The 19,457-nt window shown below is 32.3% G+C and overlaps 1 protein-coding gene across 13 annotated transcripts in view; it reads right to left on the reverse strand.

The window, feature by feature from the left end:
• The window catches only part of Mapk10 (mitogen-activated protein kinase 10), a 357,438-nt gene that overhangs the window by 62,298 nt on the left and 275,683 nt on the right, over window positions 1-19,457 (reverse strand). For 11 of the 13 annotated variants that reach the window (XM_021248788.2, XM_004870515.4, XM_087185890.1 and 8 more), the window contains one exon: window positions 1,466-1,648. In XM_021248788.2, the coding sequence (XP_021104447.1) occupies window positions 1,466-1,648 (183 nt within the window). Of the gene's footprint in view, window positions 1-1,465; window positions 1,649-10,595; window positions 10,668-19,457 lie in introns of all 13 variants that reach the window. The other 2 variants (XM_087185889.1, XM_004870519.4) reach the window with 1 other exon arrangement.

The raw sequence follows: 19,457 nt of genomic DNA on the forward strand, positions 1-19,457 counted from the left end.
GTTAAGTCAGACTTTGGGACATTTTATTTCTATTGACTACATTTCTGGCAAACTCAGTCATAAAAATTGATAAGTATCATTTCCAAATAAAATTTTGAAGTTCACAAGGGTAATAAAAATAATTATATAGTAATTCAAAATTAAACCTTTCTAATTACCTGTAGCCTTCTAATAGCCTAAGAAGACTGTGTTTTTATGTCACTAGTTCAAAGATCTTTGTTTTATGCCAGAGTTGACACTCAGGTTCTCCAGCCACACCCATCTGTATGTCTCTTCTTAGAAAGTGCAGGGCTGGAATGGGTGCTTCCCACTTGCTAATGTCAAAGCATCTCACCAAGAAGCAATAATCCGTACCTCATGTATGAAATAAAGTGGTGAAAAGGGTCCAATGCTTGATCTTTCCTTTTTGAGCAAAGCTGTTATACTCTTTTCCAAATACAGTAGAGTGAATTCTCCCCACTATTTATTGGTATATTATGAGTCCTCATAATGTGCCAATTGTATGTAAAAATTAAAATTAAATAATCATAAATATACAAACTATTTTTTAATTTATGAAAATAATTGTAATTGGAGAGGTTCCAACTAAACTCAAGAAAATTGAGATTACATTGTGATTTTATATTAAAATATAATACTAGTTTTTGCTACAAGTGTTGTCATTATTATTTAATAGTTTGATGAGGGCTTTGCTGTCTCTATCTTGTTACACTACAAATATCTTTTTGAGAAGGGATTACTTTTCCTTAATATCTCAATTAGGAAGGCATAAATGCTAAAATATCTCTACTTGGAGTATGACCTTTTTTCCAATCTGTATATTTATAATGATGATCTTAAAAACAAAAGCTTTTATAATAATTTAGTTCATTGCCATTCACAGAATCTATAGAGGCAGGAGAAGGAGAAATCCAACTGTCCAATGTACGAATCAAGACCACAGAAACAATGTGATAACTCCAGACACAACAGCAGAAAGAAGCATTTATTATGAAAGTGCTTATGTTGAATAAAAATCTCATTTACTATTCTAAGTTTTAAAAATAGGTGGTTAAGCAGTCCACAAAATACAAGTAAAAGAAACTCAAACACTTGCATCTCCAAGATTGTACAACTGAAAACTTGTGTTGAAAATATTTTCTAGGTAGTAAAAAGGAGTAAAACAATGATTTAATGTATATCACATTGATCTTTTAAAGATACACTTCAAAAAATAATTTTAAGATTCAAAATAAACCCCCACGAAATAGCTAAATTACACCATTGTCCCATACTTTATTCTTTTCCTTCCCTCTGAGGGTCTACACAATTATAAACCCCTAAGCCACCCCTCTTGGTAAGAAAGCTCTTTTAAGAAATACCTCTGCTTATCTTGAAGTAGTTTCAGTTAAAGAAAGATCTCTGGATCACACATTTTTTACCCTATTGATTTTGTGGTGTTCTGGCGTTGCCCGCAGGCGCGTACCTTTAAGTTTATTGTGCTCAGAGTCCGCTGGGAAGAGGGAGTCTGGAAAGAGCTTGGGAAAGGTGAGTCCAGCATACTTTGGCCGATTCTCCACATAGTTTCTTACTGTGGGCTGCAATTTCTTCATGAATTCTGGACATGGTGTTCCTAGTTGCTCAATGACTTTATTCCACTGGTCAATATCTGAGAATTGAATAGTTAAGGCAAAAAAAAAAAAAAGTGCAGGCTACGAGCTCTTCTCTTTCAATAATCAGGAAGCTAAATCTTCTCAGAATCCCAAAATTATCAATACAACTGGAGTTTAATAAGTAACATAAAACAAAAATATAAAATCAGAATTGTTAGGCAAAGAATTGTTGGAATTTTAAATCTATTTTTGTAACAAACACTTTTGGAGAGCTAGCATTATTTAACAAACACAAGATTATGATATAGTCTTTGGTTTGTAAAGATAAAAAGTTATCCAAATAACACAATAAGAATCACATTGAACTAACTTTCTATAAAATTATAAGAATTTTTGAAAAGATATTTCATAGTGACATTTTTATCCTGAAGTTACTGTAATCATATTTTAAAATATCATGTATACATTAAATACTTATTTACATTTTTCCTAAATTACCTTTCAGATTTTTTTCTCTTTTCAAAAAATTAGGAAATTCCATTACTAATTAATGTTTTCTACTTATACATATTACATATAGAATCAATATAATTTTGGATTTTTTTATTTTTTCTATTGACATGTAAAAACTACATATATTTACTGGGAACTATGTAGTATTTTGTTGCTCATATATATTGTGTAACATGCAAATCAGGGTAAGCCTCTTTTTGGCGAAAAAGTGCTAAATCTCTTCTTCTAGCTTTTCTGGAATAGTCATTCTATAAGCGATAAAACACCTGAGTTTACTTTTTCTAACTGTAACTTAGGTAACCCTTGACCTGGTACTCATCTTTTCCTCCCACTTCCTTCCCAGGGTCAGGTAACTGACTAAGACTCTCCTGGGATCTACCATCTACATTTCACCATAGTCTTACATATAATCAATACCACCCTTGGAAAATCTCAACCAGCTGCAAGCAGTGGATTTCAAACAGATTTCCTTACCATGCATCAGTGAATGAGAGAGGTCTTGGAAATTTGTCGTGGGTTCAACGTTACAAGCAGTAATTCTTCTACAAATCTACATCATTGATTCTTCTACAACTCTATTCTTTACTATTAACTCATTTCTACTAACTTATGACAGTTGAAAAGCTCTAACCATAATACTAATTAACTGAGCTTTTTAAAGTCTTTACTCCCAGCTTTCAAGAAATTTAAACTAAGAAAAATTGGCAGTCCTGAGGAGAGACAAAATGACTACATTTAACCTCAATAAATATAAAATGCAAATAGTAGATGGGAGACTGAAGAAAGATAAATTCAGGTTAATCTGTAAATCTTTTTCTACCTTCCTTAAAACTTAACTGAATAAGATTTAAATTACTATATACACTCCCAGTTATTATAATGAAAAAGGTACATATATAATAATGAACTATCAAGAAATGACATGCAGGTGGGAAAAATTGAAGAATATTCCCTTACAAGACACCAGCAATTGTGCTAGCTTTGGCAGAACATATACAAGACATCAGCAATAATTAAACAAGAACATTCTTCATTAAAAGTTCATTGAAGTTATTATGTGCATGAGAATAGAGGAGTAAGTTAAAGTCATTAGAAATAGAAGAAATTAAAACATATAAGGTTAGATTTGCAAGTCACTCTTAAAAACTCATGAAAAGTCCATGGTTATAGGTAAGCTATAACTATTTAGATATATTTAAATAGTTAAGCATTTATGATGCTAAGATTCAAATGCTTATCCTTATAAATTAGAAAAAGAGGCATATTCTGTAAAACAGGTTATCATGCCTTATGGAGCCATCATGTAATTATTGGTCAAACTTGCTCAGAACCCTAAAGATTTGATATCAAACTTAACACAGAGACAAAGAAGCTGTTGGATTTTCTACAAATGAGTCATTTTAAAAAGGTGGCAAAATATTTCTAGCACCTGATTATATTTTAATTACATTTAGCTAGAATTATAACATTATTCAATACAGATTTAGGTGCCTTTAAAATAGCATTCCCAAAATAATGGTATATCAAGGTAAAATTTGAGGAGAGTCTGATATTTTGGAATTTGTTAAATAAGAACAGTTTATAGGTCATAATCAGAGACTGTAGAAGCATATAGTGTATTTTTCTACTTGGAATGCTTTTGAATAAGCCACTATCATGGACCTTGATAACATTAGATATATATTTTAAAAAGAAAAGCCAAACTTATTTTTGGAAAAGCATTTATTTGCTTTAGAACATCCATAAGTCATCACTTTTATATATTAGGATATATTAAGGACTAGCCTATGCAATTGTCAATAAAAAACAATGAATGCATGGGTTATTGTATTTTTGATCTGCTATTTCAGAAAGTATTGCCTTTAACATAAATTATGAAAGGCAATGAATAAAATGAGAAAATGGCATTTAATAAGAATTGATAGTAAATTTCCTCATTCTAAATTCACTGTATAAAAAATAGTTACACTGTAAAAAGTTTGATTTCATGAGTATGATAACAAAGCAATTTGCAAATGTGGTTGAATATTACTAAAATATTCAACAAATAACATTATAATTTATTAGAGAATAAAAACATACATGGATAGTAAAAATTAGTATGTGAAATCCCCAGACTGAAAATTATTCCTGTTAATATCAACTAGCTAAGCACTTACATTTCAAACACTTCTCTTGACCTAGCTTCCCTGGTTGGTTTGAACAAAATATATGAAAAATACCTCATCCCTTGCTGAGTATATTGGTTATAATTATGAATGTAATTTATGCTATGCACACTTAAGCTTTCAGATGCTACTAAGTGGAACCTTAAAGAGCTAATGACCTCATTCCATGATGCCCTTTGAATTAATATATCTATCTCTTTTTATGTTTTCTCCCATCATTGATTGCTTTTTTGTTATTAGGAATATGATTTCCAGTGCTAGCACCCTCCCTCATGGCATCTGACTTGCTTTCTATTCTGTTTTAGGTCTGTGCTCAATCTTCTGCAAAAAAATTTTGTGACCTCTATTTGCACCTTAAAGAGTAACAGCAGTTGTCCCCAAATTTGCAGCTATTTCCTAAAAATAAGATTGCCTTATCTTAGCAACATCTATATAGAATAGTTCCAGCAAAGGCTGTTTTCTCTCATAAGTCAACCAATTGCCTCGGCACTGTGTTGAGCGTGAGCCCTCTAGGAAAGGGTGCTTTGATAAATCACTGTCTGCAGTGGAAATGTGTTAGAAAATAGAATGTATTAAGCACTGGGATATAAAACCATGGTTCCCAAACCTGAATATTCATAACGAGGGAAACTTACAAAAATACAGACCTTTTTCTACTCCCTATTGATTTATAGGATAGTGCATCCATAGGTCTCTGATGATATAAAAACATCAATGATAACTGTAATCCAGATGACCCTTGGACCATATCTTGAGAAGTATTAATGTAGAATGTACTAACAGTCTTTTAGGAGTTACTAAGTCAAGATGTAAGAATAAAACATATGTTGCAGTTTTCTAACATAAATTAGAAATCTGCCCAATATAAAGTAGAAAATATTAGTTTATTTTGGTAATTATATTTCTTCTTAATAAAATTTATTCTTAAAAGAACTTTTACTTTTGAAGAAAATTGTAAGATCAAGATAGACATATATGTAATAGACATATATATATACACAGTACATATATACTTGTATCTACATATATTTGTATAAAATATACTACACAAATTATAAATATATACCCAGTGTGTGTGTGTGTGTGTGTGTGTGTGTGTGTGTGTGTGTATGACAGAGTTCTGTATCTATATTTTCATGTTAGTGTTTTGAACTGTTTTGTTCCTTTAGAAATGTTTTCTTCCCTTGAAATGGGGCATGGGCAATGGGGCATGCATAGAGCACATGCCTAGCATGTCTGAGGCTACCTGGGTTAGATCCCCAGCAATACAAAAAAGTTCTTATTGCGCTGGAGATTTAGCTTAGTGTTTCACTGCCTGCTGTGCAAGCGCCAGGACTCAAGTTTGATCCCCGGTACCAAAAAAAAAAAAAGTTCTTACTTTGTTTTTCATTTAAAAATGTCCTCTTCTTCTCACAAATACCCCTCAAGTTCTGATAACATAAAATATGAGTAAGTGACTTACTCCACAATTAACTAACATCTGTTTGTACTATGAATGAGCACAGGAAACGGAAATATCAGAAGCCAGATTACATAAAAACGTCAAAGCTGACAAATTGAGGAAAAGGCTATTTGTTCCCCGACAGCCAAATGCTAGTGGGATTCTGTAGGACACGGAATATCCAAAGGCTTTGAAGCATGAGGCATATGGGCCTTGCTATAATTTATCTTGTCTTATAAAGCTATTTACTATTTTAATGTATGTTACAAATCAAAAAGCTGGAAGACATTTGATATTTTCCAGTACGTACTAATATGAGTGACAGAGGCAAATTTTTCACAAAGCTATTGAGGTTAATTTTAGGGGCCTCTCATTTGTACTTTATGTTTAATTTTGAATTTGGACCATTAATTTTCTGTTGTAAACGGCACTCTCATCTAATTGTATGATATTCTGATTTCTCAAATGGTGGATCTGACTAGCATTTTGAAACTGAGAAGTAGCCTTGGAGGTGAAGTTTGGCATGTATTTTAGAGCTGAAAAATATGAAAGGTTTTTTCCAATTGGTGAATAGCATTACTTTAAATAAAGGAGTTCATACAAATCACCTACACTAACAGAAATATAGGATCTATTTAAGAGGCATTATAGAGTCCCTATGTGCCCGATGCTGTAAAGTTGCTGGAAAGTTGCATTCATCTCTGGGTATAACTCTATACACAATAGAGGTTAAGAAAGGACAGTCAAACTTATATAAGGTCAGTAAAACAACCAAAAGAGGCATATTTAAAAGAACTTTTGATGTTTAAACTTAAAAAGAAAGGAGGCAATTCCTGCCTTCTGTTTTAGCACTTTAATCCTTTGTATCTTATAGTTGTTACCATCCCCTAATATATTGTTCCTTTAACTGCAAATTTCTTGATGATCAGAAGGGTTATTGATTGGTAAATCTCTATTGATAGTAAGTACCTGGTGCATAATAAGTGCTCAAAAATATTTTTGTCTTTAACGAATGTCCAATTTGTGCTCAGTCAGTTTCATATGGAGTAAAGAACACACAGGATATGAAATCTTCAAAGAAACAAAGGCTGAGGTATCCAAGGAATTAAAGAAAGCTTGGAAGCTAGGAAATATTGAATCTCAAGGGAGATAAATAAAAGGAAATCCAGACCTGGTCACCTGGTAGGGAAGCAACAAATAACCAAAGACCAAGGAAAAAATCCTAAACGAGGGAATAGGAAGTCTATCTCTTTTGGTGTCTATTACACTGACATTATTCACCAGCAACCTTATTTTTTAAAAAGTCAAATAGTATCTTTAAATGTCAGAAGAAAATAACATTCAATATAAATATATATATATTTAACTAAACTATCCTTGAAGTAGGGGAACCCCAACCAAAATACAGTTTTATTAAAAACTCCACTAAAGGACCTTCCAAATAATGTAATTCAGGGAAAAAGAAAACAGTCTCAAAATAAAGAGCTAAATTGCAAGAAGTGGTAGTAAGCTGTTAAAATGAAAATCTAAATAGGGAGAGCACATAATTGCAACATATAAAACTGACAATGATTGGATGCCAGTGAAACAAATTAAGAGGAAAAATAACATGAACTCAATAGAAAAAAATTTAAAACAACAAAGAACATTTTACCAAGGAGAAAATAATAATACGAATATATAAAGGAAAAGATGCTTAGCCTCCTTTTAATGAATAAAATGGAAATTTAAACTCCAAGGAGGCAGTATTGTTTCAATCCAACAGATTAGTATCAAATTTAAAAATACAAATGACTATACCAAAGGTAGAGAGCTCTGTATTAAATACACTATTAATTTAAAACTCAAATAGAGTTACATCGTAAAGTAAAAAATGTGTCCCCTAGGACTCCAGGTATTCATTATTAAAAAATCTCATACATGTGCTCCGGCAAACTTATTGCCACTCTTGTTTATAAAGACAAAAACAAAAAATTAAAACTTTGAGTATATCCCCAAGTCTGTTTACAGACAAATGGATTAGGTGTCAGATATTCATGGGCTGGAATAGCATACAGCAATGAAAACTGCTTACCTGTCTAATCCACCAATGTGGACATCTACAAACATTTTTTAAAAAGAAACTCAGAAGATAATAACAATAAAATATGCAAAACATAAAATTATACCATACATTGCTTTAAGTATAAATGTCTTGTGATAAAAATATGAGGAAAGAGTGTAAAAATAAATATATAGAAATAAGAGTATTTCTTTGAAAAGAGAGAATGTGGCTAGAGTTGAGTAAACAAAAGTATTTGGAAGTATTGGTAATGCTACTTTTTAATCCAAGTGGTAATATATGTGTGGCTACTTTATTAATCCTCTTCCAGAGCTAATTCACTTGTACAGTATAAATATTTTATAAGTTTTGAAGTAAAAATGTCAGCTATATTCAAATTTGTTAGATCTCCCAAAAGATCTCAACAGTTGAATTCTGAATCTACTGCAGAATGTTAAAAATATATTTGATTGAATGAAATTCAATTAATCTCTACTTAAATATATTAACATGATAGAATTATATACATATAATTTTAAGAACTACTTGGTTATCTGAATTTCTCACTGAAATTAACATGTTGAATTTTTAGACAAAGTAAAAATATAGATCCTGTGAGTAGTAATATTTTAAGTTTTACTGTTAAATTAAAACAATATGCACATATTGTAAAAGTCTCTAGAAATTTGCTTGAGAATCTTTCATATAAATGAATATCTTGAATAAAAATGATTTGATTCCTCATAATATATTATAGAGATGCATATTATACATACTCTTTACCTACAGCTCCATTTTAAAGTCTATTTAACCAATAGATTTAGATATAATTTATTGACTGAGATAAGTAATTTCTGATAACAAAAACTTTTTAAAAGATAAGTTATCTGTCCTTCATTTTAAAAGGTTAACTGGCCATATTCAGTGGCCATAATTTGCTTTAATGACTGATTTAAAACTATAACCAACATAAAATAATTTTAAAACTTCAGTATCAAAATATCAAGAGCATAGAACATGGCCATGTAACATTACCAGCAGCCTAATGTGTTATTTATAAGGATTTTTGACATCTAAGTTAAAAAATGATACTCAACTTCTCCCAAGAAATGATTCTAATAAATGTTAAACTCAGTTTAATAACTCAGTTGTGAAAATCTATTTGAATTTTCTTTAATAGAAAATGTAAGGAAAAAATAAAAATCATTTCAATCAACAGGTGGCAAATATTCATTTCAGTCATCAATTATTTCAACCACAGTGAATTTTTAGGAAAGTAAAGAGTATACAGATTAAATCTCTTCTCATAAAATTCTCTAAAATTGGCCCAAACTATTTTACATTTGTACTGAAATGCTAAATGTGCTATAATTTATTAAAACAAAATAAATTGTGTTGTTTTTAGAAGTGTGAAAGGATTTTTTTATCAAGCCAACATACCTTTGAAATAGTATTACTATTAATATGAATTTGGTGAATTTACACATGCTATTTAATAAAATGTATCTGTCAAACAGCAACATACAAAGCTTTTAAAAATAAGTGTGTCATATATAATATTAGAAAAAAGTTTTTAACAATAGAAGTAAAAAAACAATATAACTTTACTTTTAACTAATTGAATGAAATATGTTAAGTTCTTTCATTTAAGAAAAATTGAGTGCCTTATTCATTTTCTAAATTATTCCTTTTCAAACATAAAGTATATATAGGTAAGAACTATATATGTGATACTATAAACATGTGGAACTGTATATATCTAGAATATATAATGGTAATCCTCAACTTTGCACATTTCTTTATAGACATTTGATAAGAATTTTAATATAGATATTAGAAATTTAAAGCAAATGGCTAATCAGGATATGGAATGGACATGGTATATTAGTGATTAGTTTACTATATAATTAGACATTAAACCCTACTATTATAGGTCAATTTCACTTTGGATTATGATCATCTAAAAAAGCAGAGGTTTTGTCTTTAATGTGATGAGCACATAACATTTTCTTAAGTGACAACATAAGAGGTATTGAAGTAACTTAAGGTAGGAAGATATTTTTAAGCATTATGGTGGAACCACAATGTAAACACATCCACATACTAATCTCACATCCTTCACATCTATTTAATGCTGCAGAGCCTTGAACCTTTACTTATTAATAATTTGTTGTTTGAGAGAGGACCAGTTTTACTTATCTGAGTGATTTAAATGACCTAGTCATATACATATCATGTAATCACTATTGCACTTGTTAATAATCTGAAGAAAATAAGAGCAGATTTTGAAGTAATATTCTGATACATGAAATGAAAGAGAAAAATAATTGTAGAAGAGGTTGATCAATTTGAAAATGAAAGGTATATGGATGCTCTCTAAATGGGTGTTAAATCAAGTATATGTGTAGGTGAACATAAACCTGATTAAAGATGTCCCTGCCAAGTGAATATTTCTCATGATGCAAATGTATAAATCTTCAGTCTTAAAATTGAAAATTTTTGTCATTTTTTTATCTTGTTACATCTTAATTTTGAAAGCTTTACAGCAGCAACAAAATAATATGGAAGAGTCTATCTCTTGTCATTTTGGCAGAACTGAATTTAGGCAGATCTGTTGGCATATTGTTGAGTCTTTTTTATTTGATTCTGTACTATCCATGGAGATGTTAGTAGGACACATGAAACTCTACAAGGATGCCAGATGTAAAGAGCTCACATGTGAGTCTCACAGAAGCCCTGGGAGGGCAGTAAATATATACCATAAGTGCTGCATCTGAAACCGAATGGGGAATTCATTCAGGGTGACACCCAGAGGGCCCCCTGGCTGCTAAGAAGGATACGATCAGTGCCAGGAAACAGCACTGCACCTTTTATCATTTCTCCCATGATGCACCCTACTGACCACATGTCAACTGAAAACGAAAATGAAATGAAGATAAACAAGAACACAGGAATAGAACAACAAGTAAATGAAAACGCTGGGTAACTCATGCCATAGAGCAATCTCATCTGACCTTTCACTGGCTGGACGAGAGGTCAGGCCCAGTTATCATTGGTGTTTTAAAATATTATAAGAATGAACACATAATGTCAGGGCCCTTTTTGCTGTATAGCTGAACTAACAGTATTATCAAAAGCTACCTAATATGTATATGATAATATTACTTTGCAATTATAATTCAATGATTTCTTCAGTTTGTGATTTAAAAGATCTAATTTGCATTCATATACTGGAATCCACTGATTTGCATTGTAAATTATTCTAGCCTGTGTTAATATGGGAAACATGCAAATCAATTTCTCTTTCATTCTTTTGTATACCATGGTTAGATAAAAAGAAAAGCTAAGCTGCCAGCAACCTTAAAGAGTGAGGTTCTTTTCTAAAACACATTTACTCTTTCTGATAAATATGAATAAGTTTCTAGAAGTGAAGTGCCCGTTCAAGAGAGAAGGCTTTGGAACACTGGCTCAGTTTCATTGACTCCCAGCAAAGGAGCAGGTTCCTAAAAGAGAAGCCTTGTTGGAGTCTTATACACACAGCTTCTTTTAATGCAAAGAAATGCTGCCTTTCAACATAGGAGAGTTCAGCATGAAATAAGCCACAAGACTAGGGTGCTGACACTTCTTCTGAGACTGTAAATCAAAAGAAATCCGGACTCCAAAGGTATATCACGATCTCTCTGCTATTGCCAGTTATCATCCAAAACTTAAAACCCAGAAGCAGAGCAGAGGGCAGGCAGGGAGGGCCAAAATGGAGAAGATGAAGCAAAAAGTGAAACCACTCCTCAGTAACACCTGTTCTTAGGAGAAGGTAAGAAAGATAGGTCTTTCTTAAGAGGGGTACTAATTAAGGGATGTTGGTGGGAACAAAGGGGAAAAGCCATTAAGAGAGCAGTACAATATAATTTTGCTCCATTCGCAATCCAAATTACATCTTGTAATTTGTCAGTGGCCTTAAAAGAAGTCCTGTGAGATTCTTTCCAATGTGAAAATCTCACTGGAGTTAAACACGGTTTCCATTGTTTGATTTCACACCTATCAGAGTGATCGCTGCAAAGAAAAGGAGACAGCTTTGAAGGGGATGAGCAGACCCAGAGAAGCAAATTTGCTTTGCTTCCAATTCAGGAAAGCCAGTGGCATGCAGACATCTCAGGGAAAGATAGAGCAAACAGCTGTGCAGCCCTTTGTTTTTAATCATTTGTGACTTTAGGTAAGGTCCCTCTCATACACCATGATATTGTGAGAATCTCTGATTAAAGAAAATGAGAAACTCTCTGGAAATGTATTTATTTTCAAATTTATTTTTAAATTATCATCAAGTCCAAAGTGACCAGTCAAGTTGCTACTGACAGTGTATCTATTGCTTTTAACAGTGTGGAAGAAATAGACATAAATATAGAGATCTAAAACTCAATAAGCTGTGATTTCTCTTGCCTGGATCCACTTAAACATTCAAAGAAAGACGTTCTGCCATGGGCTTGTCTAGGACTTAAGAAACATCTATTGCTTGATATATAGTTATTCCTCAATAAATATTAGTTATATAATACCATATAATAAATATATTTGTAAGTATTAATATAGTAATTGAATCTATATAACAAAAGTTTATTTTCTACTTACATCATATTATTTTTTACATATATAATAAATCTTTCCAATGAGGAAAAGCCACCACTCACTAGGTAAATAAGGCAAAAGTAAAGGAAGCCATTTCATTGTCAAAACAATCTAGAAAAGTATTCTCCATAATCATATCATCAACTGACTCTGGAAAGTATCTCCACTGTCTAAACAGGAATTACTCTATGTCTCCAACAAAATAATAAACTTAAAATACAACTTGTGATGACTAATCACTCCTCTCCCAAAACTGACCAGTTTTATTATTTTTTGAACTAAAACCCCTTGATTTTTTTAACTGTCTCTCACATATGCCTTAAATAACAGCAGCATTGAAGATAAAAGCAGATGGCCAAAGTGGAGTCCTACTTTCTCTGTTTCTTTTGTGTATCAATTGATTCCAGATAGTTGCTGGTTTAGTCACTGATATTAATAACTGCTATGCCTTCCAGTTCTGCTTTTGTGCATTTGTGTTTCATAGTGACACCAATTTTCCAAATAAAACAAAACATTTTTTCAAATTTACCTTCAACTTGGAATAGATTTAATAGATCACAAATCTGTTGTGTTAAAATAATAAGGCAGAAAATAAACTGCAGATAGGAACTTCTGGTGACCATATTGAGTTCCATTTTTCTTCATTTTAGTGTGTCTTTCTGGAAAAGACCCTGGAGATCTTTCCAATCCCATTTAACTTTACCCACCACGCACTGTCCCTAGAGATCCCCTCCCCCCTTCTGCCACCCATGTGGGAAATCTTTGTGCCCAGAGATGATAAAGTCTGTTATGATGAATTACAGGACTAGGGAATATGCACATGAAGTTATATGGAATTTTATGTATTCGAGGTAGAATTATTGCTGAAAATAAACCCTCTGGGCAAAATTTTATGAATTAATCATCCCAACTAACAGGAAATAAGTAAAAAAAAATTTTCCATGGTAAGCAGTAAGGCTTCCCTCCAAACACTTGAATGCACAGTAGTAGTTGATTACTTATCAAGGTGAAACCAGATTATTTTGTAAAATTTTCAAAATATTATGGTGAATAGTGATTATGCATAAACCTTAGAAGTAATTGGTAAATTTCCTCCCTGTTGGAAATTGGACTTTTACTCTTCCTGCGACAATGTGATAAAATACCAGTCCCCTGTAAGTCCTGTACACCAAGGCTGTGAGAGTAGAATTCTGGCTGCTCTACTAATTTTCTGATTCCTCACATTGTCTGCCATCATCAGAATTCCCAAAGGTAGAGAGCAGCCTCATCTGCCACGAAAACCTTCAGATATGGTGCCATTTTCCTTAGAAGAATTGTCAAGTAAATTTTGGTGTTACTAAAAGTATGGTTATTAATTTTCTGAGCACTTTTAACAATATGCCATTATATTGGTCAGAAATAAGTTTATTTTAAACTTTCATCATTTTTTACTTCTAGCTAAAATGTAGAAATGATGTAACTTAAGTTCTTGCAGTTAAACCTAAATAAAGAAGTCCTAAATTGGAACCTCCACATTGTCTGATATCTTGGATTATAACCCATGAGTAAGTAATTGTTAGGCTAAATGGGTTTGGGGTTTTGGATCTCAACTGTTGCCCAAGGACCTGTATGTTCAAAGCTTCCTTCCTGGCCTGTAGAGCTATCAGGAAGTGGTGGATCCTCTAGGAGTGGAGAAAGGGCAGTCAGGTCCCTGCAGGCAGATGGGCCCTCCAAGGGTGCAGTGGAGTTCTGGCCCCTTCCCCTCTGTAGCAGCTTGGCTCTCCCACGGACCGCCACAATTGTGTTCTACCTCTCCACAGCCACCCCCCCAAGCCAACCAACCATGGACTGAAATCTCTGAAACTCTGACAAAATACATCTTCCCTGCTTTCGTGTTGCCAGTCATGGGGATTCTGTCACAGCAGAGAGCTAACTGACAGAGTGAGCTTCTGTCCAGCACACCACCAAATGGCTTTTGTGGAGGAAATGGTGTGGCTGTTGGACCACAGTTTCTGAGACTGTGCTCCTTCTCGCTTTAACACATTTAATTAATATTTTTACTTAGCGTAAGATTTAGATCATATACTTTCATGAATTTTCTTTCAATGAATACTTCAAAGTATTGTAGCAGGAATATTTAATAGTTTTTTTAAAAATCAAAACATTTCTTTGAAAATTTTATGTTTCAGAAGTTATACATTTAGTTGTTTAACAAAAGTGCATTATTTTAATCTTCAGTACAGAGGTAGAATTATAAGACTACCAATACCCATAAGTAAACTGAAAACATACATCTTTTGCACATGCAAATCTAAGTGAGAAACACAAACAGCAATTCATAAAACACAATATGAAATATTCCAACACTAAGAAATCAGAGAAATTTCTCGAGTCTACAAGCTAAACTTGCTTTTCTTTCTTTACAACTTCATAATCTCTAGCTCTTCTCTTAGTGAATCCTGTCTCACTCATATTTTCACAAAATAATAATAAAAGAATAGCAAGCAAACAAAAAGTGAAAATAATTGCTTTTAAATAATAATATTTAATAATAAGAGTAAAACATTTAAAAAACATATTCGAGATTAACCACCATGTGTTTATGGATTGAAGGAATTACTACTGAGTTTTCACATCCCAAATTTATTTAAAGTCATAAATTTTGTATCATTTGAGTTAAACTTGTATTATCCTGATACTAAGGAACAAATTTGGACCATACAGCTATGCACTGATAACAATGTTTATTAGGAAGTAACCACTGCTATTTCAGAGTTAAGAAGGATTAAGAAATATCACTGCACTAGGTGGATATAATAATCTGCAGCCTTCGATTTTTATTTCATTTTACTTTTATTATTTCTACTTCTCATGTTCAAATTTTTTAAAGCTATGGCATTCCATTAATTTGCAAGTGTTTGCTTTCTTTCTACATATGTATTTTTGGTAAATAATTTCATTTTTCTGTTCCTTAATGCCTTGGCTTTTGGTAGGGTTATAGATCTGTCTTTTTTCACTGCAATTGAAATTTCTTGTGTCTTTAAAAGGAGAGGCAAGAAAAGATGTTTTAGAAGTCCAAATGTCTTTGTGTGTGATTGTGTGTGTGTGTGTGTGTACATGCACATGCACATGTGTGTTTTCCTGGGAACTGAACCTAGGGCCTTTGCACTGCTCTGTAACCTATCCCTTTCTTTTCTTCTTTCCTGCTCTCCTTTCCTTTCCTTTCTTTATAAATGTTGAGATAGGCAAGTCTGGAATTTTCCATCATCCTGACACAGCCTCCTGAAGTGCTGGGATTACAAGTGTAGCTTGACTGGCTGCTTCACTTGGAGAGACTACACTTGAGATCTAGAATTTTCAAAATAGTGTCATGCTTATCTGGATCATTGCTGGCCAACAATTCTAGATAAATATCACAGGCTTCCCAAAGAAAGTCCTGCTATTTGAAGGAGAATGGTAAAAAAGCAAGGTAGAAAGAAGATATGGATATATGAAGTGGGCTTGAGGAAAGATCTCATGAAAATGAACCAATACCATAGAAATACTGGGTAATCAAGAAGGTGGTATGGGTCTGGCCCAGCTGAGACTCGGGGTAGGTGGAGGAATGGAGTGACTGGATAGTCCGTAGAAAAACTCCTAAGAAAGCATCATAGAACTATCTTACCATAAATTATTATTGGAAGGAATAAAATCTGAATCAATGCTCTTATTTGTTCTTTGAAAAAAAATAGGTAGACATGGCATATTTTTTGCTCTCTGCTTGAAACTGTGCATGGGTCTAAGGATGTTCAGTAATGCTGCAAACCATATCATGCCAACATATGCTATCAAATATGTTTGCAACATGAAACTAGGGTGAAAATTAAGTGTATGAGAATGTATGCATACTTTAAAACTCTTTACATAATAAAAATATTTTAGAAATAGTCCTTTGAATATTAATATCACTTGCAAATTAATAATGGGTGGAAAAGCCAATATGTATTTTTTGTTGTTAAATTCTATTTATTTTCCAACTCTGATTTAGTAATCAGTAAATTACCCTGTGATATCATGTGGATCACATCAACTGCCAAAATATCTCCACTATCTTTTTCAATATGCAAAAATAGTTTCAAGTTAAAACATCAGTCATCAATGACCATTGTGTAAGATGTCCTGATGTGTTTCACTATGCTTACTTAGGGTTCACATTAAAAAGTTCTGTGAAGGGAAAGGAATAATATTGATTGGGGTGATATAGTATTATTACATCTTTTTGAGTCTTAGAGTAATTTAATGTTATTGTCAATATGAAATAATTAATAATGATTAATTTTATAATGCTAAATGAAAGTCAAGAGAACCTGAATTTTTTTAAGTCTGAAAGATGTTGGAAGGAGTTAGGGCATCAGTTTAGCATACACTAAACTTTGATTTTACTTCCAGAAAATCCTGGGATTATTTTAATATGATAAAATATTTTGTAATTCTCCTCCCCATAAACAACCCAAACCTTGTATCTGATGGTCAGGGTTGAGTGAAGGGAGTTCAATCGTCTAAATTGTTTTTGGTAGGAAGCTCTATTCATAAAATAACAAATTTCATTTATGGATTAATGAAACAATTCTATTCCAAATCTACAAAGTCCATTATTTAATAGGGATTCCTACGGTTTAGTTTTAAAATGTCATCATGACTTAAAATACTAAATTATAATATTAATTATATGTAGAATGAAAAACAAATCCAGAGGGAAACATTTTCAGAGATGGTATCTCTTTTAACTCATTTCACTGAAAATTATTTATCTATAATTTAGCAGAGTTGAAATTTAAGTAAAAAGTTTTCTGCTCTGAATGTCTCGTACTTTCCCCTTTCACTGCTGCTTGCAGGCTTAGTGCCACAGACAGCACTAGGCTAGCAGAGACCTGAACTTTATGGAATCAGCACCAAGATGAAGGAACACAGCTTATAACCCTTTCTCACAAGATACATCATTAACCACTGAATTAATGATTAAATTCTGGGATCACACTTATCAAGGACATAAATTTTACTTATCGATTTTTGCACAATTTTATTTCCTTTCCATATTTTTTTCTAAAACAAACTAGAATTAAAGGAAAGATGAGAACCTAGAACAAACTAGAATTAAAGGAAAGATGAGAAGAATGAAGTATTATCAATAGTGTTATGATTGGTTGATTGTTTTTCTTTAGGGTTTATTTTTGTTTTTAAAAAATGTTTTCGTGGGCCGGGGATTTAGCTCAGTGGTTTTGCCGCCTGCTGCGCAAGAGCAAAGAGTTCGATCCCCGGTACCAAAAAAAAAAAAAAAAGTTTTCGTTTTTCTTAATATCATTGAATTAAATTTAAACTGTTGAAATAGGAGAAAAACAACTGTAGTAAATGCATGGAGAACTAAAATCTCAGACAGGAGCTTGCTGCGTGGAAATCCAGCGACTAGTAACAGCAACCCCACATGGAAATGAGAACCCCAGCAGCGTTTTGTCTTCCACTAACAAGTGCACTAGAGGGACACGGCTATGAACTTCACTCTGAGCATTGACTTTTGTTTATTTGAAATATATTATGCCCCAAAGGCAAAGATACAAAGAAAACTATTCCTACATTTGAATGAGATCCGTTAATTTAAACGTGAATGTGGATTATATTATTGTTCATTCAGATCAACTACATGGACTATGTAATTGACTTCCAAATGATAAATGAGTAATTTGAAGTTAAATGAAATTTTTCAAGGAGGTGATATAAAATTTTTTAGTAAAAATGATACTTCACCATATAGATATAGAAAAATGAAGCAAATGATGATTTAAGACATTAAGATTGATTGTAAATAAAAGGCTGCAACAGTGTATCCCATGTTCTAAAGCAAAACTCTCCAAAAGAAAAAATTAACAGTCACAAATGTAATTCATATATGCAATTTTAAGTTCACTAAGATTCTCTCCAAAAATCATTGGAAGAAACAAGTGAGATTAATTTTAACAAAATATGTAATTCAGCCCAATATATTAAAAATATTGTCATTTTAATACACATCACTATAAAATTATTGATGATATATTTTATATGCTTTTTTATCTTAAATAAGTGGTATACATTTTCCATGTACCACACATGTGGATTCATACTATAGTTTCAGTTGCCAAAAGTAAACCTGTGGCTAGTGGCCCCCTACTGGCTGGTGAAGGGCTGGAAGCTATCTTTGCATTTAGTGGAATTTTTAAATTATCTCATTAATGTTCAGCAGAATGAACAATGCCTATAAGAATGCATGTCCTTGGTGATATAATTTTTAATTTAGTCAGATTTTTGTACTATTGACCCATTTTCTTACTGAAATAAAACTCACAGTTCTTATATAATAAAAAGTTTCCTCTGGGAGCTTTATTAATCAAACAATACTTAACAGAGTTATGCACCACATCTCTTTATTGCCAATTTCCAACAAATTAATATGTAACAAATATGCTGAATTTGACCCCCTGCATTATCACTGTTAAAGTAGTCAGTTATAGTTGCCTTAGATTTGTGCTCGTGTTTGTTAACAAGTTATTTCTGCATTTATCAATATATATTTTCCTATTAATGTGTAAACTTTATTCCTATATAATACAAACAGATGTATACTTTTATTAGAGAGTGAATTATTGGCCATTTGATAACGATATCTATTTATCTGATAATTACAAGCCATAAATAGCTGTCTAAGAAATTTCGGATGAAATCTATTGCAGGACCTAGTGGTAGAATTCAAATCCACACTGACCTATGAAATTCTAAATGCAGCTAGAAAAGTGATTATCTACTTCTATGCCATATCTTGAGGTCAAAAGAGGGAAGCTTATTTTAAACTCGCCTGACCTACAATAATTTTAGTAATAATAATGATTTTTAAATGTGAAAATTCAGGATTTGAAGAGGATATACTGAACTATCTAAGACCATATAGATAGGGGCTGGGGATTTAGCTCAGTGGTTCTGGTGCCTGCCTCGCAAGTACAAGGTCCCGAGTTTGATTCCCAGTACCAAAAAAAAAAAGACCATATAGATAGATAGACCATATATATCTATATATATACCATATATATCTATAT

The sequence above is a fragment of the Heterocephalus glaber genome, unplaced genomic scaffold (genome assembly GCF_053883595.1).
Source record: "Heterocephalus glaber isolate CG9 unplaced genomic scaffold, H.glaber_assembly_v1.0 deba00001503, whole genome shotgun sequence".
Taxonomy (NCBI): domain Eukaryota; kingdom Metazoa; phylum Chordata; class Mammalia; order Rodentia; family Bathyergidae; genus Heterocephalus; species Heterocephalus glaber.